The sequence below is a fragment of the Rhagoletis pomonella genome, unplaced genomic scaffold, assembly GCF_013731165.1.
Source record: "Rhagoletis pomonella isolate Grant_MI unplaced genomic scaffold, Rhpom_1.0 Rhpom_scaffold_00010, whole genome shotgun sequence".
NCBI classification, from domain to species: Eukaryota; Metazoa; Arthropoda; class Insecta; order Diptera; family Tephritidae; genus Rhagoletis; species Rhagoletis pomonella.
The window spans coordinates 7,956,019-7,981,649 of NW_023458564.1; the positions used below are offsets into that span (position 1 = coordinate 7,956,019).

At 35.3% G+C, this 25,631-nt stretch overlaps 2 protein-coding genes across 2 annotated transcripts in view; one reads left to right on the plus strand and one right to left on the minus strand.

The window, feature by feature from the left end:
* Nucleotides 1-6,739: 6,739 nt before the first annotated feature.
* LOC118745990 (inositol monophosphatase 1-like) lies at nucleotides 6,740-9,315 on the plus strand. Its single transcript, XM_036479699.1, has 4 exons — nucleotides 6,740-7,231; nucleotides 7,322-7,455; nucleotides 7,523-7,891; nucleotides 8,471-9,315. Exons 1-4 carry the CDS (start codon nucleotides 7,160-7,162, stop codon nucleotides 8,733-8,735), a joined length of 840 nt encoding a protein of 279 aa, XP_036335592.1. The 5' UTR covers nucleotides 6,740-7,159; the 3' UTR covers nucleotides 8,736-9,315.
* An 8,968-nt stretch (nucleotides 9,316-18,283) lies between these two features.
* LOC118745995 (ecdysone-induced protein 78C-like) overlaps nucleotides 18,284-25,631 on the minus strand; it is a 242,933-nt gene continuing 235,585 nt past the window's right edge. The window contains exons 4-6 of the mRNA XM_036479708.1: nucleotides 24,461-24,984; nucleotides 24,063-24,338; nucleotides 18,284-20,321 (exon numbers count right to left, since the gene is read on the minus strand). Coding sequence (XP_036335601.1) covers nucleotides 19,944-20,321; nucleotides 24,063-24,338; nucleotides 24,461-24,984 — 1,178 coding nt within the window. The 3' untranslated portion in view covers nucleotides 18,284-19,943. The remainder of the gene's footprint in view (nucleotides 20,322-24,062; nucleotides 24,339-24,460; nucleotides 24,985-25,631) is intronic.

The window sequence follows — 25,631 nt, forward strand, 5'->3', positions numbered from 1 at the left end:
TCTGATCTTTTATTAGTTTCTAAATTTTCACATAAAAATGCCTTTGTTGAAAGACAAATGGGACCAGAATAAATATCGGTATCCATTTGAACAGCCAGCCAGCATTAAGCAACTTAGACTTATGTTAAGCGACATCAAGGCATGCAGATAGTTGAAAAATTCGTTTGAATAAATTATTACTCGGCGAAAATTATGAATTCTAAAATCTAAAAGATCGTCTTTAGGTGAACAATTCCTAAAAGTGTTATGACAGACAGAAAGACAAAAGAAATTTGCAAGGACTACGATTTGGGGGCTGACCCTCAATTGGGAAGGTTCCTCTGCTCAGCTGGCTGATGTTCTCGGGAAGGCTGACATCGACGCGCCATCCAAGGAAAGCGAAGTACGCAGCGGGGTAAGGGAAGCGCCAGGGCCTTGCCTCGTCTACTAACTACAGCAATCAATGTAAAGGAGCCCAAATTCGGTGTTTACTTTATGCTGGGAGAGAGACTTCGTCGCCGAGTACTGTCATTAATCCCGGTGGACGAATGTCTCTCCAAAATCCGCATCAAAACGAGATTATTAAAAAAACCTTACTCATTTGCACCCACCCCGTAACGAAAAAAAAGGAAGAGGCGTCCAAATATCTCTTTTATGAGCGATTTGCGATTTCAATGCCAGGATGAGCAAGGTTAGGGAAACGTCCCACATCGGCCTGAGGCTGATTGCCTTCGCCTGTGTCCGAAGCATGGTAGACTATAGCAATAAGTTGCAGCAAAATTCATTAAGCCATACGGTTATCTCGTGATCGAAAAACGAAAAGCCAAGTTGTGGTAGACGGAAGGCATGCTTCCAGTATTCTAGAAGAAAAACTCGGCATCAAAAAGCTGCAATTATAACAGACTGCTTATATCAGCGCTACTCGACTCTTACACCTGCTCTGAGAGCACTCTTCAAAAAAAAAAGGATATATGCAAAGATCAAATCTCCCGCTCACCGCCGGCGAAGAAGTAGTCAGATTTCAGCGCGAAAGAACAATTAGTAAGATCAGGTATGTCGCTCTGCTGCAGAGATAAAAGGGCCACATTGCGATTGGGAGCTAAGTGGGCTATGTGGAATCAAAATAGGGAGCTGAAGAGGGAATCGGAACGTATTTTCTTTAATAAAAACATAGTGGTAGAAAAATATGAGTGCAAAGAGCTTGAATGTTGGCCTATAAGAAAAACGATCGAAAAGTGTATTATAAGTTGGACGATTTACAGAAGGTTTCAAGACAAGTAATATTCCTGTAAGAATAAATACGCAAATTTTGTGACCTCCGAAATAGATTTACCACCTCTACTAGGATGAAGTACGACTCGTAATTTCGAGGCTGAAGAATCACAAAGCTGCTGCAGCTGACGGTCGGCTACTTACTTCAGTACGACGGCGAGGAGTGGTAAGTTGCATGCATGAACTCTTATGAAGAATATGGTCGGATGAAGGCACGCCTGATGACTGGTACTTATTTAAGCAGCTCTACCCAATACACAAGAAGGCCGAACCTGCCCAGGTGCCAACTACCGCGGGATCAGCGTTCTTAACTTGTCATTCAAAGTCTTATCGAAATGTTAAAGTACACCGTCAAAGCACAGATTGGTCCTTGTCGGTATTTCCTAGACCTATTTAGTAAATCCAAAATAGACCAGGTATTTAGAGTACGTCAAATCCTGGCAAACACCCACCAGAAGATGATCGGTAGACAAAACATTTGCGTTTACTTTAGAACTGATTTTAATAGCACGAAAAGAAGTAGTTTATACGCCGTGCAAAATGACGTTGATATCGACTTCTTCGGCCTCAATAAACGATATATTAAGCCACAATTATTGGCACGGACTAGCGACTTTAAAAAAACTCGACAAGAAAAAGTCTAGCGAGTTCAATTCGCATAACTTTAGAGCTCAGTTTAGTTTTTGGCCGAGCTTGTCCTCCGATTTGTGGCGTGCGCCTTGAAGTCGTCACACAAAGACGAGGGACCCAAACAACTTTATTGTTTATTATTATTTTGATGTTATTTGGAAACTGTGCTCGAACCCAGGCCCTGTGGAATGTTAGCTGCTAACCACTATGCCGTAGCGGATGCTTTGGCATTGGTGATTGAATATTAAAACAGTTTATCAAGCAGACGACATCAAAACAACATGTCCCACAGGGGGTTGCAAGTCGGCCGGTAATAGACTTAGGGCCGGTTACTCAATGTCTGGTTAACACTAATCTCGGGTTAAACATCTTTATCGACGTTACCGACTCCCTGTTATATGAATGGAGTCGAATACGTCGGTAACAATGTTTAACCGGACATTAGTGTTAACCAGACATTGAGTAACCGGCCCTTAGAGAGATCAAAAAGTGACTAGTTAATATCCAAAAAAGAGTTATGAATATTGATTCTTTATTACATAAAGTTTTTGTACCCAAATTTTGTTCATTAACTCTTTAATTAAGAATTAATTGCATTCTGTGTAGTCTTGTAACCGGTAAATTTTGTTACTATCTTATAAGCTGGTAACACAATATTGTCCAGTGAAATATGCAATGTCAGAATTGCCACAATTCTTCATAGTTGAATTGCTGAATATTTTAACTGTATTACCAACGTACCTAGAATCGCGGTGAAAAGAACTGGTAACATTTTTTGGTAGTAAAATTTTCCGGTTACAAAATCTTCGGTAACGTGCAGAATAGACCTGTTATAGTATATTTAAATAGGAGACCTAGTGTATTGTGTACTTTACATGTTTTTATTGTTCGAGTTAGTTCGAGTTTTTTGCAATTTGTGTTAATGTGTTAAATTATTTTTTATCTTATGTGTACACACGTTGTCACAAGCAAAAATGAAGAAAATTGCAGTAAAAAGCCACCATCAAATTGTAAAAAACGAATTAATGTAAACAAACGGCTAATGTCAAAACCGCCCTACTTTTTTCCTAAATGCGATTATATTATTAAGAAGAGTGCGTGATCTTGTATTTTTGGTTCATGGGGTACTATGCCTAGTGTTGTTCCGATACAAGTAACTACGAGTAAATGATCGAAACTTTCTTGAAGTACTGAGTACTTTTTATACTCGGATCCTTCCTGCAAGTACTTATGTATGTAGCTGGATATCTAGTACGCGGTTAAAGTATTTACTTGCTTTTCCCTCTATTTAGGGCCAGTTTTTCAGAGCCAGTTTCAACTTAGATTAAGTAAACTGAGTTTAAAATGAAGAGCTGGCTGATATTTGATTGGCTGACCAGCCAGATCGGGCGTTTAAACTTAGTTTAAACCACGGCCGTGCACTGAAAAACTGGCCCTTAGAAGTTTGCTTGTGACCAGTGTTGCCGTTTTAACCCATTGGCTAGATTTAGCTACCACATACTTTTTCATACTTTTTTTAGCCACATAAATTTAAAATTGCCACTAGCCCTTTGGAAAATATATTCACCCTTGACATGAAAAAGATGTATATGCTTAATTTGCTCTAATTTTTTCATTTATGAAGGGATGCATTTTTAAACTAAAATACTTTAAAATAGATAAGTTTACAGCCCTAAATGTGCTTAATTTGTTAAAGGGCTAATAGATGATACCAGTATGCAGGTCGATTGACCGTGTATGTTCTTGTTGTGTGATTGTACCAGCTGCTGGTGCGACATCAAAAAAGATTTGAAAATTTTATGATTGTGCCAGCATGCTGGTGTCGTGAATGGTAAAATTAACTCATTGTTTTAAGTAAAAAGTATTTTACCGGAAATTTCTTGCGATATATAAATACTACATGAGTCAAAAGCGGTGTTTGTGAAAATAATTATGAAATTTCGGCTCTAATTATTTCGGTTTTTTTCTGGGCCTCATTTGTAAAGAAATATATATTGTATCAGCACGCTGGGGTGTTATATGCCTCGAGCTTGATGCTACAATCTCTAGATAGTGCCAGCAAGCTGGTGTCATGTATATAAATATATATGTAAGTAAAAAAATTTAGCTACCATTTTTAGCCACCATGAATTTTTGTAACTTCTTTCGGCCCTTTTTAAAAGGAATTTGGCTACCACTAAAAATGATTCGCGGCAACACTGGTTGTGACAATAAATAGGTGCAATCCCGTATTCCTCGGACTAAAACTAGTAAAACTGTCAAAAAATAAAAATTCGCTCAGAGCGAGAGAGTAGCATTAAAAAGTATGGGATCGCTTTCTAGTAAAAAATTTTTTTGTAAATTTTGGTTGTGAATTTTTGCCTATTTTGTATGCAAATACACTAAGTTCACACATGTAAATAACCAAAAATACTTTCAAATTCATTAGAATCCACTTAAACAAGTAAAATACTTTTCAACACGAATTAGCAGAGTGCACTTATCTTTTGTTTACAATTTGGTTGCCAAACACACTACAGCTGATCGTTTGACACATTTACCAGAAACTTCTGACAGAGAGAGGACCTTATTTACTCACTTTTTTGTCCTCTCAATACTCAGAGAACCGAGCACGGGATCGATTTCGAGTAAAATCTGACTGATTCTGATTATTTCTGACTAGTCCGGAGTACGGGATCGCAATTAATGAATCATGCTGTAGTGCTTTTGGCAACACGTTTATACTTCAAGTTGTATCCTAACTTAATTTGAATAAAGCAAATAAAATAACATGGCGGTAACGCTATTCAGTTGGGGAATCGGACTTCGACAGCGCGTTAGAAAGTGAAGTTGGCTAAGAGAAAAAAAGAAACTGTCAATGCTGCGTTTCCGTACTGGTAAAATTTTCAGGTTTCGCAAGATTTACGGCTACTCTTTCTATAGGTTTTGGCGGAAAGTACTCGATCAAACTTGTGGCTACTTTTTTGGTAAATTTCAGTCGGAAAGTACTCGAATTGTTTCTTTTCATAAACATCCACAGGCCCTTTGAATTTATATAATCATTTCGACGGGATGTTATAATGAGCTCAATACGAGTAATTATCGAGTACTTCTCTCCGATACATTTGTAGCATCGATATTTTTAAAGAAAACAGGAATCTAGTACATGGCGGTATCCTGTACCATTTTCCCGCGGAATCCTAAATTACATTGTTCGCTCCCCCAATCACAATCGCCAATTACCCCATTCCCACGAGCACATTCTTAATTCGATTTGACAGTTCTCTGTCTCTGTGTTTTGTTTTTGTTTTCTTCGTTGCAAACTTGATGCAAAATGTAGGTTCTTCCTAAAAATTTATAAGTTTCCGTATTAAATTAGGGATATATTCATGTATAAACTTTACTTTTCGTACTCAGAAAAACGAAAGTTTTGATTTGTGTGCTAGTTTCGATAAATTTCCGCTAAAAATTAGCGACGGCACTGATTTGTTCGTAATTCGCATGGTAATTGGATCTGAATTACCAACAAATGAGGTAATTCGCTCACAAAATTGTGTATGGCGAATTACGTAATTCGAAGGGTAATTGGAGTGCGAATTATGAATGAGAGAGCGAACTACGTAATTGGGGTGCCGTGGGAAAGCCGTATAACCTTCAAATATTTGATATCAATATATATCGGTTACTAAGACGTATTGGCTAATTTACTAATCGAATGCCTTGTAGACTAACATTTTCGAATTTATTAGATACATTTTATAAATGCTGCTAATTCACAACTCAACACTGTGTGGTGTCTACAACAGGCAACCGTAACAGTTTGGAAGCTAATGTCAATAACAAACGACAGTCATAACATTTTACAGCTACTGAATGTATTGAGGGTAAGTGATGCCATATAGACAAAATAGGTTAAATTTAAAGTTAAGTAATTTCCGCTTGAGGGAGAATTAATTATTCGTTAAATAAGAATTCAGTTCTAACAACTAAGTGTTTGCCAGTACAATTTATCCTAATTTCAATGGCAAATATTTAAATTAATTTGTGAATTGTAAAACTTTTCAACGAAATAAGTTGATTGTATTTTATTAAGTACAAATTATGTCGGATTTATTAAGCTGTCTCATTGCTTTACATTTCATACACAAAATAGTTGTTTTGTAACTATTTATTTAAATAAGAGAAAAATGCGACGATTAATAAATTTAAGTAATTCTCTTTATAATTAAACGTGCTTTTAGTTAACTTATTTGCCTAATGATTTCGGGCTTTTGTGTCCAAAATGGTAACCCGATCCAAAAAATGTTTACGCGCAGGGTTCAAGCTTTATTTTAAACCCTAGTTTTGTAGTTTTCTCTCACTAATTTATTAACAAAATTCGGTTTGAAAAACACACATGTTTGTGAATTTTGAAGTTAGTTTGCGCAAAAATACCGTGGATCACGTAGACGGAATTGGACTGATGATTTTTTTTTAAGCGCTTCTGAAGGCCGCCAACGGGTCTGCTTATAAGGGGAAGAAAAATTCCCTTAAACAGAATTGAACACGATTGAGAGAATACAAAGGTTGCGCCGATCTCGGACCGCTATTCCTCTCTTAACGAATTTGACAGAATCGTTGTTTGCATGGCGTCACACTTGTGCAACTTGTTTACGTTTTCCTTGTAACATTTTTTCTTCTTCTTCCATTCCTGCTCACGTTTTGGCATTTCTCTCTCGCAATTGCACCAGTGTGACGTCACACAAAAGTTATGCTCAAAAATCCTCTCCGATCGGCGCAATCTTGTATTCTATCATTCTTGAGAATTGAACGTAATAAATAAATTCACTAATGTGGCAGCGTTAATATTGCTCATACGCACTGCCAACGCGCCATCGCACTGCCAACGCGCCATCGCACTGAACATCATTCTCGTATTTTTAACTTTTTATGTACATAATTACTTTTTGTATCCGGCGAAAGAGAAATATGTGCATTTGCCTGCTGTGGCAATTGGATTTACCAGACATTTACGCAGGTTCGTAGTTAAAACTATATTCGCTTTGTTCGACTGACGACTGCTGCTACTTAATTAAATTAAATATTTTTTAACTTTTGACCGATAATTTCCGCGACGTATTGTGAAAGTATAATTAAAGCAATCGGTAGTAATTTTCGGACTAACACGGCTTGGATTCGCAGTTCCTATTTTCTACTGAGACGCATAGCTTCGCAACAAATCGTTTATCTATCGGTGGAAAATTCCATTTCCTCGCAACTTATACACACAACCGCTTGGAGAACCACGATTATTAGAAATATGGGCGATTGCAGTGTTGACTTGGATAAATGTTACGAAGTTGTGTCACAGTTGGTAGACAAAGCTGGAGCGGTAAGTTTGTGTAGGGCGTTTTGAAGCTCCTTTACGGCAGGATTGTGACATGTATGTATATACAACCGATGTGTTCTTAATCTCTTATAGTTGGTGGCTAAGCGTAATGAAACCCGTCAAGAGTTTGAAGAAAAGGCAAATGATATTGATTTGGTCACAGCCACCGATAAGGAGGTGGAGCAAATGCTTATTCAGGGATTGCTCGATTCATTTCCCGACCATAAGTGAGTGTGCTAATGGGTAAACAAAAAGGTTTTTCATTATTTATTTTCACTTTTTGCTCGCCTATAGATTCATTGGAGAGGAAGAGAGTGCTGCTGGTGGAACACCGAATAAGCTGACAGATGCGCCCACCTGGATTATTGATCCAGTAGATGGCACTATGAACTTCGTACATTCCTTTCCACACTCGTGCATTTCAATTGGCTTGAAGGTGAACAAGGTCACCGAAATTGGCATTGTTTACAATCCAATGCTGCAACAGCGTTTCACTGCACGCCGCGGTCAGGGTGCCTTCCTCAATGGACGTCGCATACAAGTGAGCGGTCAAAAGGAATTGGGGAAATCTTTGATTACCACCGAATTTGGCACAGCACGTGATACTGAGAAGCTGAAAATAATTTTCGAGAATTTCCAGAAAATTATACCCAAGGTGCATGGGTATGTATGAATGTTTTTACTTATACATATACTTATACTTATATATGTATTTAGACATACATATCGTCGTTTAAAGTGTAAAACCGCGTATCAACAAAATGCAAAACCGCGCATCAGCAAAATGCAAAACCGCGTATGTGAAGTTGTAGAAATTATTTTCTAGAGCAATCGCATTTCTGGGTAGTATATTTCAGGACGAATGGATAAGGATTGAGTCAAGAGCTTGTGTGAGCAAATCCAATTTTTGGCAGCCAATGTCAGTTACGCCGTTTTGCAGAATGACGATACGCGGTTTTGTACTTTAAACGACGATATGTATGTAGATAATATACCCGCAAATATGTTGTTGAGCGGATATCTCCAGTATGATGCAGATAATTTCATTATACTACATACATATTTGTTTTTGCAAGTGGTTAAATTTAATTGAGTGCTTAACACGAGTGTTCCACGTGTCACTTATTCTCCCGTCTTGCTTGCCATCAACATACAAATATGTATGTATGTACCATAGACATACACACTATACATGAGCACATATTAACTTAATTGTTTTTTTTTTTTCTTTAATTTTGCTAGCATTCGCATGCTGGGTGCTGCGGCGCTCAATCTCTGCATGGTCGCTCTAGGTGCGGCAGATATCAATTTCGAATTTGGCGTTCATGCTTGGGATGTATGCGCTGGAGAGCTGCTAGTGCTTGAAGCAGGTGGCGTAATCATTGATCCGACAGGCGATAAATTCGATATCATGTCTCGACGTGTATTGGCTGCTTCTAGTGAGGAATTGGCACAAGAGTTTGCCAAGCAATTAACACAGTTCTATCCACAGCCACGAGATGATTAAGTTGGGGCTCGAATTTATATCACTCAAAGATGTATATTTTATGGCTGCGTGCAACAACAGCAATATTGTGAAGTTTGAAATTATATACTCGTATGAATGTATACCAAGTATTTTTTTAGGAACTGTTAAAAAAGGTAGTGGAAATTTTATGCAAATCTAAATATAAATGTAAATTATGTACTCCATTGTGTGAAAGCCACAAATATGTGTTGTAGTAAATTTTCAGTGTCTCAAAGAGGTTAATAAAATGTTCCTTAAATGCGTATCGTATTTGTAACTACTTTTTTTTGTTGAGTTAAAGCCATTGTAAGAGTATATAATATGCACATGCAAATTAACCAATTATGAAACATTTGTAAGCAAGTCTGGGTATCTTGTAAATCGTTTAGTGCCCATTTCTCACACCTGAAAATAGGAAATATTTAGTTGTTAAATTGTGTACTATTTAAATTGATGTACATATATGAATCTCAATAACTCAGGAATGTCAAAACGGCTTAAAAAGTTATTGGCAAGCATTCGCAGTTGCATTAGTTCCTTCAATTATAAATAAATGTTTTTAATAAAACACCAATTGAAATTTTTATTTTTCTATTTATATTGTATGCGCCTTCATATTATATTATCATCATATTTTATGCATGTTCGTAGTTATATAAGTACGTCGGTATACATACATATGTAAAGATCTGACTATTTTTTTTAATAAATAAATATAAATACAGGAATGTGTCGACTGCCTCAAAGTTTTCGCCCTTCATTAAAATCAGCAAATTTCTCATTATGTACTTATTATTTTCCCAAAATGTTTCTTTGCAATAGATCGCTCTTGTCATCTTGCAAGTTTTATCTAGATACACACATGTACTACATGCACTATTTTATTACTATTGCTGCAATTATTCGTTTAATCTGTAGTTTGAATTGCTTTGACTCCTAATTTCTTATTTGTAAACGTATATAATATGTAAATATGTATGCATTCATGAATTAGTAACACTTAACTCTTGTTATCTACCTTTAAGTACTATGTGAAAGAGTAAGCAGAATTACTTTAAAATCAAATAAACTTTTTATTATATTTCTCATGTTTTCACAGCAAAGGCAAACAAAAGTTTTACAGTTACAAATACCTTTGCATATTTAGTACATATGTATGTACATATTATTATGAATTTATGATTAAGTTGGCATGTTGATACTTTAGTTAAGTTAACTAGAGTAGTTTTTAATGCGTGTTAGCATTTTTGGAGGAAGAAGAGCAAGATCTTTAATTTAAATTGTTATTCAGTTGTAATTGATGTATGGCCTCTATTGTATTGACATACATACATATGCACATATATAGGTGAGATAAGTGATTTATATCTCTGTTTATTGGCTTATGGATATGTTACGCATACCTTACATACCTTTGCGACAAGAGTACATACATATGTATGTATGTATGGACATTAACTTACATATGCAAAATAAATTTGGTTATTCTACATGGAAAAAGTGTGTGGCTAATATATAAATAATCTAAAGCCATGTTCATATGTATGTACATATACTAATCTTACTAATTTCTTCTACGCGCTCTTTTCTATATTTCTACTTGTGTGTGCTTTTTTCACATTAAGTAGTATTTCATGAAATTTTCATAAAAAATTGCAAAATTTGACACTTTTACTTAAGTATTTTTTAATAAATGTATGTATTAGTATAATTTCAAATGTTCTCTATTCAACGGTATACAATTTGTATTCGTAATCATACTGTATAAATGTAAATTTATTTTAAGTAAAAAATTTATTTTATTTGTGTTTAAAAAATGTTCTTGCTAAAGTTCTAAAATCACGTAGTTTTTATATAAAATCTTAATTTTTGTTTTTGTACAAGTACGTAATAAAATTAGAGAACGTGAGTGAAAGACTGCAGTGAATGTAATGGAGCAAACGGTGAATTTAAGTACGATTTTTTCTACCATAATACGAACAGAAAGGAAAAAATATTTGCAATAATTAATATATGCATGTATTTATATTGTGTATCCGTGATGAAAACAAACCCAATCTTATAAAATTATTTAGGAGTATATGTATATTAGGGCGGGTCGAAAATTTAATTTTTATCAAATCCTTTGGTAATAGTGAAAATATATTATATCATGACGTCAGCAACAAGCCTGTAAAGTATTAACCGTTTATTTTAATTGCAAGAGCCCGCGCTTCGGCCCTCAAGCTTCACAAAGCACACTGGTCGAATAAGACGGATTCCTGGTAAAAATTCAGGGTTCAGCAAAAAGTTTTGGTGGACAACATAAGATAATGAATCGGTAAACGCCAACAAAAAAGTCAAATATCATCTCTGGCAGCCTTTTAATTTAAGGTCATTCTCAAACTTATCTGGTTTTCAACCAAATTTTAATTGTTCTGTTGGTAATTGCACTGGTCTTTAGTTAAAAGATGTAAAGAACAGCACTCATATTTCTGGGGTGTATTTAGATCGCCGGTTCCAAATATGTATACTAATCTGTTTTTCATATTAGCTATACTTTGTAAATTTTTGCAAATTTGGAAACAATTTTGGCAGCTATAATACGAAAACCTTTATTTTGCATCACCGTGGAAAAATTTCATTTATGCAAATGAATATGGAAACACCGAACTAGCAAAAATGGGACAAACACTAATTAGTTTACTTATTATTATTATGCATGCAATACAAAAATTGCGTTTAAATGAAGTGCACAGAAATTTTTGTTCAACATTTTCATTTTTAAATAATTTTGTTTTAATCTGAACGTGTTTTATCATATTGTTATCATAAATCAGTAACAGTAAGTCTCGCCTTCAGTTTGGTAATTATTACCTACCGATCGGATAATATTTGTCAAGAAAAAAAATCGACAAAAATTTCTGTTAAATTGTGTGAATAATAACTTCGAAATATAAGCAAACTATTACGGAAAAATTTAAAAACCGCGACAGATGTGTTGCTTCGGTTACTAATGAAACCATTCCGCTCCAATTTTCAAGATTTTCTACGTGACATGTCGTGTCACGGTTTTTCACGCGTTTCCGTGAGCGGTTTTCATAGACAAATCACGTAGCTTCCGTGACCGTGCGTGACTGAAATTTTTGCTGGCGTGAGCGTGCGTGAGTTGGATTTCCGTCAATCACGTAATTTTCATATATAGAGCCTAACCGCCAAAAGTATGTAAGCGAAATTTGTTTAAAAATTTTCTTTTTGATGCAGAAATGTTCCTTAGGTTTTGAAAAAAATTAGCCTTTCAAGGCAAATTTTAAACATACCGGCTAGCTCATCAACTATTGAAAGAGTTTTTTCTGTGTCAGGCACCTCGAAAAACCTTGACGAAATATTGTTTTTGAAGAAAAATATGAGATAATGTCATTTTAAAAGTACATTAAATGAATAATAATGAGAATTATTTTCTATGAAATTTGTAAAAAAAAAGTAATAGTGCCCACTGGGAAAATAGGTAAACACCTTACGAGGTAAGCCATGTTTTCTTTCAGTTTTTAGTACCAAAATTGTCATCGTGGCCAATGTCATCTACTAGTAAAGCACAAAATGAAGAGCTCCGACGACAAATTACGTTGTCAGTTGTAAAATAACGTGTAGCCGAAGTTACACGTAACTTAATTTGTAAAGCGGCTCAGAAGTATGTCTGATACCAAATGTACATTCTAAATTCCTACTTACATAAAGCGGCCACGTCTTTGTTAAAGTAAGAGAGATTCGTCAGTGAAGTGGTAAGGATCGCCGGGTGAAGTGTAAGTTGCTGGTAAGGTAGTGCCCTTCGGCTGCACGTTATTTTGCAACTGACAATGTAATGTGTCGTCGGAGGTGTTCATTTTGTGCTTTACTAGTAGATCACATTGGCCATGATGACAATTTTGGTACTAAAAACTGAAGAAAACATGGCTTACCTCGTACCTATTTTCCCAGTGGGTGCGTTCATGCTTGTGCGATAAAGCCTATTTATATGAAATGCTATTCATATAAAGTTTCAATTTGAAAAAAATAAAAATAAATCCGTGAAGAAGCGTGCGCGATTAAAAAACTAGGCGTCGTGAGCGTGCGTGAACGTGATTGAAAAAAATATAAAAGAACGTGAGTGCACGTGATTCACAAAACCATCAACGTGAGCTTGCGTGAATGTGAGCAAAAATCACGCACGCGCCCATCTCTAACATAAATGGACTTAAAATGGACGTTGCTCATCTAAATTTTATTTAGTTAATATACATATGCACTTATGTAGGTGTTTGAAACTACTATTTGCTAATCAAATGATTACTAATCTTGGACATTCGTATTTAATTTCATTTACCACTATTTTGATACTGACCAAATTGCGTGACCAAGTCCATGGTCCTTTAAATAGTATATAAACATCCGAAAACCTAAAAATCTTTCAAATAAATCTCGTCAAAGCTCTTTAATTTTCACTTGGTTACTAAAGTAATGAAGAATTGAAAACTCGTACGGGAAAGTCATCGCTTTTGTAAGTTTTTCTAAATATCTCGAAAACTTGTAGTCTTATTGAAGAATGATATATGACCGTGATATACTCAATTTAATAATAATGATATATCGTCTAGTACATAACATTCCTTAGATATTACCAGCCAAAGTTTAATTTTCCAAATTCATAAACTTTGAATCAATTGCGCGGGTTAAAGATATGTTTCAAATTAATCTTTCGTTGCCAATTATTATTGGATTAGACAATTAAGACAATATAATATTACTATTACAGTACGATCAAATGCCTTTTATTTTCCCCCATACAAAATTGTCCCAGCCTAATGTATACAGTGACTCAAACAAATAAACACGGGTTGACTTCCTCCAATATTCGATATGTTTTTCGAGCATAATTTTTTTTTTATATTCGTAATATTTTTCCATCCAAATATTTTTTATTATTTTTATATAAAAAAACAATTAATGGTCTCTTAAATGTCTCTGTGTACCTTTTGTGCAAACGCCAGCTTCTGCAGATATCTAATATGTCTGGAATAAAATTCTAAGTTTCTAAAATTTTAGTATTAGCAAAATGAAATAAGTTCAGTTTATCAAGTGAAGTCACATCATTATACATAATAAATTTGAATTCAGAAAACCTCGATGAAAATTCGTTGATGAAAGAATTTATTACCAAAGAAAACTCTTCAGTGACTCTTGGTTATTTGGTTTTTCATCTAAATTCAAATCTGATTTTAAATTTGTTGAGTTTGGCAAACATTTGCAATTTTTGGACACAATGGGGCGTATTCATAGTCAAAATAAAGACGAAGCTAAAACTAGTTGCAGCTTTTTCACATAATTATCAATGTAATATGTGCCAAAGATGCTGCTACTAAATTTAGACTTTATTTCAACTATCGACTTCATTTCGACTATGAATATGCCTCAATATCTTCACCAATAATTTTCAGTTTATCATAAACAGCGCGAATGAGATCTATGCAAAATAATTACAACAGTTTTATTAGCGCCTGAAAGCTTTATCGCCAATTTTGCAAGCCTCGTATAAGCCTCAAACCTTCGTTTATTTAATGCCTCCGAAGATATGAGGCTTATTATTTTTGAGAACGGAGGCCATTATATCACCAAGGGAGGCGAAGCCATGCTTTTCGCACAAAGCTTATTGATTAATGATGTAACAGAACTCAAGAATCGAATGTCTCATGTGAATTTCTTAAATAAGGGCAAGATTTTATATTGTTTTTTAATTTTTAGCACTCCTCACACATTTGTATCAATTTCAAGTGAAAAGTTTGCAGTCGGCCGCAAGCAGCGCATGTATGTACATTACGGTGGTCCAAAAACAGTAAAGTCGGAATTGTAATGCCTTCACCCCCTATGATTGTTCTATATCGAAAAAAGTAGACCCCCATTTTTTTTTTTTTTTTGAAACCCAAAAATATTTAGAGGCCGCTCAAAGCGCTCAAAGTTTTCCATGTATTTTTATATGGGAAAAAACAACTTTTCGTAGAATTCTTGGAAATCAATAGTTTTCGATCGGAAAACTCTGGTTCTCTGCAGGAGACTTTCAATAATAATACCCAATTGTTTATTTAGCCATTTTTAATACTAACGATTTTTATTGGTCCCCCCATTGCATTTTTCGAGGTTTTCGTGGGTTTTTGGCGGACCTATAAATAATAGTTGCAATGAAAAAATGGTTGAATAAACATTTGAGTATTATTATTGGGAATCTCCTGCAGATAAACAGAGTTCTCCGATAGAAAATTATTGATTTTTAAGGATTCTATACCATTTCCATTGTTTTTTCCCCATAAAAAATACATGGAAAACTTTAACCGCTTTGAGCGACCTCTAAATATTTTTTGATTTCGGTATAGAACAATCCTAGGGGGTGAGAGCATAAAAATTCCGACTTTACTTTTTCATACGCACCCTAATGATGTACATTATACATATGAATTTCAATGACTTAAATAAAGAAAACGTTTGAAATATTTATGTAGAATCAAAAGAGGTATCTAGAAGCGTTGGTTTACGGCAAAGAGATTAAAATATGTCGGGTGAGAGGTTTAGTTTTAGAATAATGTATGCATGCGCATACCTATTTATCTAGACCCTGTGTACAGATGAGAGTACGTTATTTAAGAAAAAATACTCCAAGCAATGGGTATTATAATGATAACAGAAAAATGAAATGCAAAGTGACTTAAATAACTAAAGGCGTTTTCTTTTCTCGAAAAATGTTACCTTCTTATATGGCAACATTTTAAAGAAAGAGCACGCAATATGAATGTGATGATGCTGAGAGAAGAATACGAAAACGTGGCAGCCCTAGCGCAGGGCAGAATTTCGAGAAAATAAAACTCTATAAGTACGTACGTATTTGGATGCCTCGCTCGTTTATGTAGATATGTTGTTATGGACATATTTCAAGAATCTGCTTGCCAATGTGGTATGGATATTTTGGAGTGGAGAACGATGACTTCTAAATAACAAATTGACAAATTATTTCATTTAAAACCTTTTGTTTATTAAAATTTCCACCTGACACTTTTATTTACGTTAGCTCTGATCCAATACTTTTCGTGTAAAATCCTGTAAAAATGTCAAACAGCAAAATCACTGAAGTGAGAGTAAAAAGTGAGTAACAACAAAAAGTATGGGAACGAAAAAAAAGCATTTTTCCTGTAAAAAAGTCAACCAGTGATCGCTTGACACTTTTCATGATTTTACTAGAGAAAAAGTTCGGTTAAAATCTTGCAACTTCTTCTCTACACAACTCTCCAAAAATCGTTCTCAATAACAGGATTTTGGAGGAATTTAGAGGGCGGGATCATTTTTCCTGTAATTTCCTGCAAGTTCGTGTAAAACGTGTAAGTTTATGGAGTACTGCATCATTCACACGCACAACCGGAAACGAGTCGAATCCAATACAATTTTGCGACAGTTCTATTTGAGGTTATTTCATGCGGTTATCGGAGGCTATCGATGTTGGTGTATTTTCGTAAAAACAAAGGAATACTGCTTTAACTTGAATATACATATGTATTTCGAACAATTTTCCGATTTTAAGCATTGAAATGAGAAAAATACACTATTTCTCGATATACGGCCATTAAGTAGTTGAATTCATACTATTATTTTAGACTATTATTTTTACACTACGAATATATAATTTTTACTTGAATGTTCAAATGTACACTACTAGCACGTTTTTTGTTTTAATTTTCGCAAAATTTGCCACTTAAAAAGTGCAAATTACGCGCACAGTAAAATTGCAAGCTTTTTAATAGCCGGCCGGTGCATGCTTGCATTTTACAGCTATTCGATCACAATTGCAGTTATAACGTGTTCATACTTATACAATTTCTTTATATGTGAGAAATTCTAGCAAAACAGTGATATACATACATATGTATTTACATAAACGAAATTCGCCTTGAGCGATTGCGAGATTGATTTCATGAAAAAAAAACTGGTTTAATCTGCTAAAAACTTCATACGTCATAGCAGCTAAGATTTAGTTAAATATCCTAAGAAAAATTCAATGTCAAATAATATGCTGAAATAGGGAAAATAGCCCTAAACAATTTTTTTTTGACATTTCTGTACTTAACTTTCCTCTAATTTTCCTTAGCACTGCAAAACAAAATAAATTTCAGATGATAAATTTAATTTATTGAGTTAAATTTTTATGATAAAATAAAACATAACAAAATCCTTGTTTATGTAATAAAAGTTGAAGTTTTATTTAGAAAAAAAATGTATGTATATCTACATAACTAATAATGGTTTGTAGTCGTTTGCTTTTTATTTAGTTTTTTCTTTTTTACTTGAATGCTCAAATTTCAAAAGTAAAATATTGTTGTTTTTATGCAGCTATTATATGATATACGTATGCATGTATGTATAAAAAATATTCAATACAAACAAAATAATAATTAATGCGCAGTGTTGTTGCTGTGATTGCCACTTACAATATACATATACTCAGGCCTTAATGCAATATCAATAAAAAATACATATGTAGATGCTTATGTATACAAACTTTTATATTGTATATAAACAAATTACAAAAAAAAACAGGAAACTTATACATTTACACACATATATTTCAATGAGAAGGACGAAAGCGGTATATTTAAATTTGTATTTTGGATGCACATATGAACATATGAACCTATGAATGTATGTATGTATGTATATATATGGTTGAATGAATGTTTATTTATAAAATGTTAAAATATGTATCTATGCATGCGAAAGCATTGATGTACATACATATTTTGAATGAGTGAAATACAATGCTCACAATGGTACTTAATAAATATTTTAGATTTTTTTTTTTAATTGTAAACATAGTATATGTACATAGTTTAGTAAGGCTAAGTCAGTATGAAAGTCAGCGCATTCTTTATTTTGGAAGATTTCGAAAGTAAAACCTCAACTTAGTGGTAGCTGATGCCCCAAAGTGTCGAACGCATGTACATATAAATATGTCGTATATGTGTGCGTACATACATACCTACACTTCCATTTGCATGTATGTATATATGTATGCAGTTAAACATAGGTTTAGGTGTTAATTGAGTTGAGGTGAAACCTTCAGTTTGGTTTAATTAGATTTAGGAAAGTGTTAAAAATATTTTAACGCTAAACTTTAAACTTTTTTGATGAGACGCAATGAAATAAATATTCTGCGAGTTGTATGTGATGATGGTGGACCATTAGTTAGTAGCTTGTTAGGTTTTTATTTTGTTGCAAAAAACTGCTTTTCAATGGTCGTATGAATGATTTAGTTGCTTTGGAAGTGCTGATTAACTTACTGCTAAATTGCAAATTTCCGACAACAAATTAAACGAGTTTAAAGCCAACAGGCTAGACATGAAACAAAAAAGTTTTAATAAATTTTAGAATAGCTACAATGGTACGGAAAGATTGTTTTTTTTTTTAGTATGTATGTATGTATTTTAGAAAACCGCCTAAGCGAAACTTTTAGGGCTTACTTTTTAAAATTTCTTTTAAATAGGTTCTGCTTGTTATTTGTAAGACGCTTTTGTTTAGCGTAAGTGTTATATGCAAGTCAACCATTTTTTTTTTATTTGGATAGCTAAATTTTATTTCGGTGTTAGTTTATAGAATTTTGTAAAGCAAAATTTAAATATATAAATCATATTTTATAGACTTCCTATTGGTATTCTTATTTACATTTACATAATTTCTATTTTATTTTGTTCGATACGATTTTTTTTTTCAATTGGAGTGGAGATGGTTACTATGGATACTAATATGTACTTATGTATGTTTATTATTATTATTACTATACCATATATCGTATATGTATGTATGTATGCTTTTAACTTAAGTGTAACATTTTTAACAATTGAGATTTAGAGATGTAACTTTTTTCACTATTCGCTAATAATTTCAGTTTTCCATGATTTTTTCTTTATTAAATTTTTGAATCGCTGATTAATGCCACATAAAATTTTATTATTTTGTTAGCGTAAAATTGGCTGCTAAGCAAGTTCTTAAAAAAAGAAAACATATTACTGTTGCTTAAAAAAACTGAAAGTAAATTTCCTTGGCTCATAAAAGTTTTTAGCAAATAACAAATTTTTTATAATTACTTCGTATATGCTATATGTGTGTATGTAAATATTTGTAATTTCATCCATTTAAATTGCTACTTTAGGCTTAATTATGTATGTATGTAGTTTGTTAAAATCAAAATATTGCATAACATTCGTTAAAATGATTTTTCTCAGTGTATTTGCAGTGTTGTGGCATTGCTTAGAACGCGTAAATTTGATTGGTTTAGGGCGTGGCGTTTGTGTTTAGTAGATTTATAGTTTTTTGTGCCACATTTTATAATGATACCGTTAATTTTAATGCACATACATACATACGTATATGTATGCATGTAATTATTCACCAATATGTTATAATTTTGAATTTTATGCCATTTCTAGCGCTGAATTTATATATGTTTAAATTTTTTATTTTGCCTAAAAGTACTACTACATTTATGTGTTATCAAGATTTCACTTTCTGATATTGCAATGTTACATCTGTCTGTGGCATGATCACATGATATTTATATATTTATGTATGTATGTATTTTTTCACTTCATTAAAATTACATATGCTTGTAAGTATGCTTAGTTAAAACTGGTATCTAGTTTCCATAAACACATTTATTAGAGTTTCTAGAAAATAAATTTTATAGCTCAAAAAGAAAAAAAAAACTCAGCACTCTAACTACAAACGTTTGTAATCGCTCCACGATCACTTAGAGAATATAAAATCAAAACTAAAATTTTTCACTTAAATTTCCTCCAAATTTCTGCTATATAAATTAGTTAAAGTTTTGTTTTTCTTTTTAATTTTTGCTTACAAACTACTCACGCTAAGTTTAGAAAACATACGGTATATTTTGTTTAGGTTTTTTTTTATAATGTAGATTCAAAAAATCTTTGCTTGCTCACTGGTTGCCTGTTTAAGACTTTCACATTTTGCACAGTTGCCACACGAAAGTTCCCCTCCCTCTTCTCCTCTACCCTACGTCGCTTAACTTAACTCATTTCCCAGTTTCCACACTCTATCGTCTTTTGCGGCACTTCTTTCCCCTTCCAATGCATTTTCCACTCTTTGAGTAATGTTTCGCGCTTACGCTGCATCGCATCGCCGTTGTTGATTCCTTCACAGATCATCTTCTGTTTTGGGTATGTCGAAAATTTCCGCAAACAGTGGTGGCAATCGCAGTTTAGTCCAATTCATTCGCAGCCAGTCTAAATGTGAAAAATGTTTGGCGCCCAACGAACGCAATTCGGGTATTTTAGCCTCCAGTGCCGGCATGAGTTGTAGCGCTTGTGTGGAACCGGCACGTGAACGCACCAATTGGACACGTAACGCTTCGGCTACGCGTTCGCGCGATCTTGAAATCACTTTCGGTTCAGCGAGGCCGGAGCGATCGGAGGCGAGCAATACCATGGCAGAGAAGAGGCCAATTTCGGTATCGCTTAGGCCGTAACTGTTGAGAGTGTTGGCGAAATTCACCAGCGAGATGACGAAGTCATTCTGAAAATAAAAAAATGTTTGAATTAGTATGTTGAACAATTTATTTTATAAGAAACTAGCAAATACCCAGCGTGCTTCACTGCGCCTTAAAAGTTTTTTTGTGTTTTTCGATACCCGTATTGTATTAATTTCATCATTTATTTTATCAATTTATCTGAATACATTTTTTCTAACAAATGGCAACGCTCCTCAAAAATATTTTCGGCAGTAAACTTTCCTAAACATCTTCAGTTTGATACCCATATTGCAATATTCAATTTATCCTATTAATTAAATTAAAATTTTCAAACAGGTGGCAACTTTCCACAAAAAAGTTTTCGGATGTAAGTCTTCTCAAACCTCTTTCTTTTAACAGCCATATTGGAATATTTACTTTATCTTATCAATTTACTTAAACTGCAGTTATCAAACAGGTGGAAACTCTCAACTTTTTATTTCTATATTTTAAGTTAGACTTCTAGAAATACATCAGTGAAAACTGAATTCAATTCTATGCATTAGTTTTCAAGGGATGCGCGTGCAAACATACAGACAGACTGACAAAAATTGTAAAAATTCTTGATTCTTGCTCTAATAAAGATCCCCATATTAATTTTCCTTTAATATCTTTTGTTCACAAACATCGGCCTGTTACAATTTTATTATATGTATAGATGCCTGTAAATTTGATGTTTATTTTAATAACTTGCAGAGTTCTCTGGCATTCTAGCCCAGCATTGTAGAATTCAATCCTGAAGGGTGTTTGGACACCTGGATTATGAGCGTAGTTGCAAACTGACGAATTGGCATGGGAATGTACGACCACCAACATCTTTTAGAAATGGGTGCGGTAGGTATACCAAGGACCACCATAGAATAGCAATTACCGAAAAAACTCGATTTATAGAATAAGAATAACCAAACAGGCCTGTTGAAGTCTAAAAAAGTATTTAGCTATTTTGAAACTAATCAGAAAAGGCCAGCTTACTCTTCCGGACCATAAGGAATATATTCTGAATATGCTGTTTTTGGCTGACGTTTCACAGAACTAAATTGCTCACGAATTGTCTAGACAAGACGAGGGCCCAGTGGCTAGATAGATAGATAGATTTGTTAGATTACATGTACACTGCGACCTTAGGTCTATTGTGCCCACACAGAGCCCATCACCAAACAATAAGAAGGATAATTTCCTCGCCTACGGTTAGTAATATTTTTTGAAATTTCCGTGATCGTATAAGGATGGAGCCAGATAGTAGTTGAAGTCACAGTATTTGCTAACGTAAGATTACGCTATGTCAAGATTTGGGCTGCGTGTCCAGCTTTGTATTTATCATCCGCTTGTCTAAGCACTCTATTAGCATTTTGCGAGAAGAAACCCCGGTTTTGATATATCGTGATTGAGCTTGTATGTATTTCATAGTGACTGCGCGATGAATATAGCTCCATTCCTTAAGTTGTCTTTCGCCTGAGGTTTTAGATTGGGTTAAGTCAGGGTTAGGTTAGATGAAAGCATTTCAGAGAACGTGAACTGGACGTGATATATTTACATGAAGTTCTGCAGGCAGTTCGCAGTTCCGTGGAAGGTTTAATAAAATATGAGCTTAGGTATTTAAACTTTAGCCATACGAAAGCACAGCAGCTGAGAAGTAGTTCCACTTCGACATCCTCGCTTGGCTAGTTTGAGAAGCGCCTTTAATCACCAGGAGGACTTTGCAAGTCGGAGCTTTCGCGCAGCGCTCGCTAAGGAGACTCAAAACCCATTTCTATACTAGCAGTCCACAGGTTGGTACAGTGACTCCTATATATTCTCTGGTAAATCTATCAGCCATGTAATTTTTTCGATGCCTCTGTGCTCTAATATCCAATCAGGCTGCTTTGGAAGTAAACGGAAGGGACTGAGAGAGCAGCCACACTTTTCCTGACCAGTTTCGATTATAGACATTTCTGATATTTTAGATTTACCCATAAAAATCTAATGTCCATTTGCGTGTTTTCTTTCATGAGCAAACTGCCACCAATAATGAACACAACTTGGACTTTCTAACTCAGACTGGGCCGCCATTTCCTCAGCTGGTAATAACTGTGGTCGTCACCGGAAAAGGCGGTCTCATTCGAGGAGTTACCTTGATTTTCAATGGAAATTGCATTTTCATGACGGGCCTCAAACCGCACGCACCATTTGGGGTTTTATGTGTAATTTATATCAAGAGTCGCTTGCTCCAAGACTGCCAGCCATTTGTAGCCGCACCTTCTAGTGAAACAAGGCTACCGCATCTCGAACATGGGTTGCTCACGTTATCCAGATTTCGTTAGCGCAGATGTAGAGTTGAAGTTGGTATACTTAGTTTCACAACTGTAACTGCATATCAAGAAGGACAACCTGTCACTCTTAGAAGTGCGTTTATTGGTCAACCTAGACTTACGAAAGCCAGATTGGTTTCCGAGGCTTTGTCCTTTACATGCCTTAGAAGAATTCCGTCTCATCCCGGTGATTTAGAGTCAGCGATTCTGGCTTGAGTAGTTATTATCTTTAGCTCTCTATCTACACTGTTCGCTGAGAATTCGCAGCCTGTTGTCAGCTGCCCATTTTCGTAACTCTGCAATTTCATAATTCCATTAGTAAGCCGGGGCTCAAAAGGTCTTGGTGATATGTGTGGGCTCCACGGCTGACCATAATTCGTTTCTTTCCATATTTATGAAGACTTTGTGGGCATAGCATTACCAGATAAACTACGACCACATTAGACAGCTAATCACTGAGTACCGGGGGAAATGCTTGAAGGACATCGCAGTCCTCTTAGCAAACTGGAACACCTTCCTGTATCCAGGTTCCCAGGAGACTAATCCTCTGTCTGCTAAGGGAAGGACACTCGCAGAGGATATGCCCGACTTTCTCATCTTTCGTTCTGCATGTTTTTCTTATAGTTTTGAGATGTAACCGCCTAAGCCACTTTGGCCGAGTTCAACAAAGCCTGCCAGTCTTTCCTCTTCTGTTCTTCTCCATTTGGTCTCTTCATTAAAGTGGGGGCCTCTCACTTCCTCTGCTACCACCAGCAGGTTCAGGACTGGAGCGTCAGTGTCCAGTCAAACGACATGGCCAAGCCAGCGGAAGCGCTGTATTTTAATTAACTGCATCGTCTGCAGTACTCGCCGTTGCCAATGCGGAAAGGCCCGTAAATCTTTCGCAAAATCTTTCTCTCGAATACTCCAAGAGCTTCTGCGCCACATACCAGCACGGGCATGCTGAGTGACTTATAGAGTGTGGTTTTAATACTTCGACAGAGGACTTGACTCCTTAGTCCAATGTAGCACTTTTGGCATGAGTGATTCTGCGTTGGATTTCGATGCTGACACTATTATCGGTGTTCAAACTGGTTCTGAAACCCCTACAAGTCTTATCATTGGTAGGGGCCAGCTTGAAATGTCCTGTTAGAACACACACCAGGAGCCTAGCGTCCTCCTTCTTGAGGAAAAGGAGAAACCTCGTGAGCTTGGAGGGACATCAGTACTTCCATCAGCAGGGGCAGGGCAGGGCGCCTTATTTGGCGAAGCCTGTCGGCCTCATCGTTGACCGAGATGCCACGGCCGGTGTGCCCCGAAACTCAGTACAGATGTGCGTCAGTACAAGTATGTAGTATATCCAGAGCTGCCCTGCATTCCGTCACACTTCTTAAGGAAGTGGTGTGCGATAGTAGCGCCTCTATCGCAGCCTGACCGTCGATGGAATAAGTAACTAGTTATGCAATTTTTTTTACTTACATCATAGAGAATTTCGAGTTGTTGTCGTGTCAGATAAGTGCCATCATCGAATGTCAATGTTGCGTCATTTATCATGCGTGCCACATGGCTGAGCCACACCTCGAAGAAGCCCAATTTGATGAGTATCAGCTGGTCGTCTTGTGTGAAATCACAGAAGCCGGGCACACGTTTCGCGAATTCGACGATGCGTTGAACGCCGGGTGTAACGCGCGCCGCATACTGTTGCCACAGCCAAATCTTCTGAAATTCCATTGTTTCCGATACTGAAGTGGCAATCTAAAAATGAAAATCGAAGAACAAAATGTTACAATTTAAATGTATGTAAATATATTTAGAAAAAAATTTAGAGTTTTTCTAAATACCTATGTACATGTGTACATACATATGTAACTACTTACTCCATTTTGCGGCACCGCCACTGGTCGCCGCATCAGTTCGCGTGTCTGCTCCTCCGTATATGAGCAGTGCATACGATGCGCCTGTGAGACGCACATAATCACATCATAAACGGTCAGTTCAGCGGTTGTTCCTTGCATATCGACAACACCACAACCGCTATTATCAGCATTCGTAATGCTCATATTTCCACCGCCACCAACTACATTCATACCGCTGACATTAACGTTAACATTGCCGCATTGTCCCATCATACTGCCAGCACCGCCGGCACCAACACTGACACTCATATTAACACCCACACCCATACCACCAACGCCACCCGGTCCGGGTGTGTTGGCTGTGTTAGCGACACTACTTTGGCCCGTACAGCCCAATTCCGAGGGTGACGAGGCGACTGAACACATTTGTGGCGTTTGCGGTGTATTCGGTGTACTCACACGCACAATGACATTCGGATCATCCGTAGACGAAGGTGTGCCATTTAGCTCACGTGAACGCTTCGGTACGCGACCATAACGAACAGCTGGAATGAGAAGAGTAGGAAAATATTTAAAATTAGTAATATGCTTACATATGTTACAGAAGTTGTTGTACATTTATATTAAGAATTTAGTTCTAATAGGAAATTAAATGTTTTTGATTTGGTTTGGTTTATAAAGTCATTTATCAGTAAGAAAATTTCGATCACATCGATATAATATAATATTAGCAGCAATAAAGTTATGCATCAGGGACGGTAACGGTTATGATATTTATAATAAAAATCATAATTTAACCGTTATTTTATGATTTTCATTTTTTCGATCCAGATCACTCGCTTGTTGGATTTTTATTTTTCCGACAAATTTTTGATCGTTACTTTTTACTTTTATTTTTTCGATCAAACAAAAAAAAATAAAAATTCAAAATTATCAATTTTGTTAAAAAAAAATAAAAAAGAACAATTAAATTTGACCGAAGAAATAAAAATTCCAATTTAACGGTTATTTTGGTTGAAAATAAAAAGTAACGAGTTTGCAATGATCCAAAAATAAAAATTTTGAATTTAACGGTTATTTTCCTTTAAAATGGCATTCAATCGTTAGTGCATATTTTGCAGCAAATGCATGGTTTTACAAATCTTGCAAAAAATAACTGTTTCTGCATATTTATTGTGCATATTTTAGTATA

Bases quoted from the DNA above. Each gene is read 5' to 3' on its own strand.
- LOC118745990 (XM_036479699.1), top strand. From the start codon at position 7,160: ATGGGCGATTGCAGTGTTGACTTGGATAAATGTTACGAAGTTGTGTCA. The intron at 7,232-7,321 runs GTAAGTTTGTGT...AATCTCTTATAG, and splicing joins TGGTAGACAAAGCTGGAGCG to TTGGTGGCTAAGCGTAATGA. The intron at 7,892-8,470 runs GTATGTATGAAT...TAATTTTGCTAG, and splicing joins ATTATACCCAAGGTGCATGG to CATTCGCATGCTGGGTGCTG.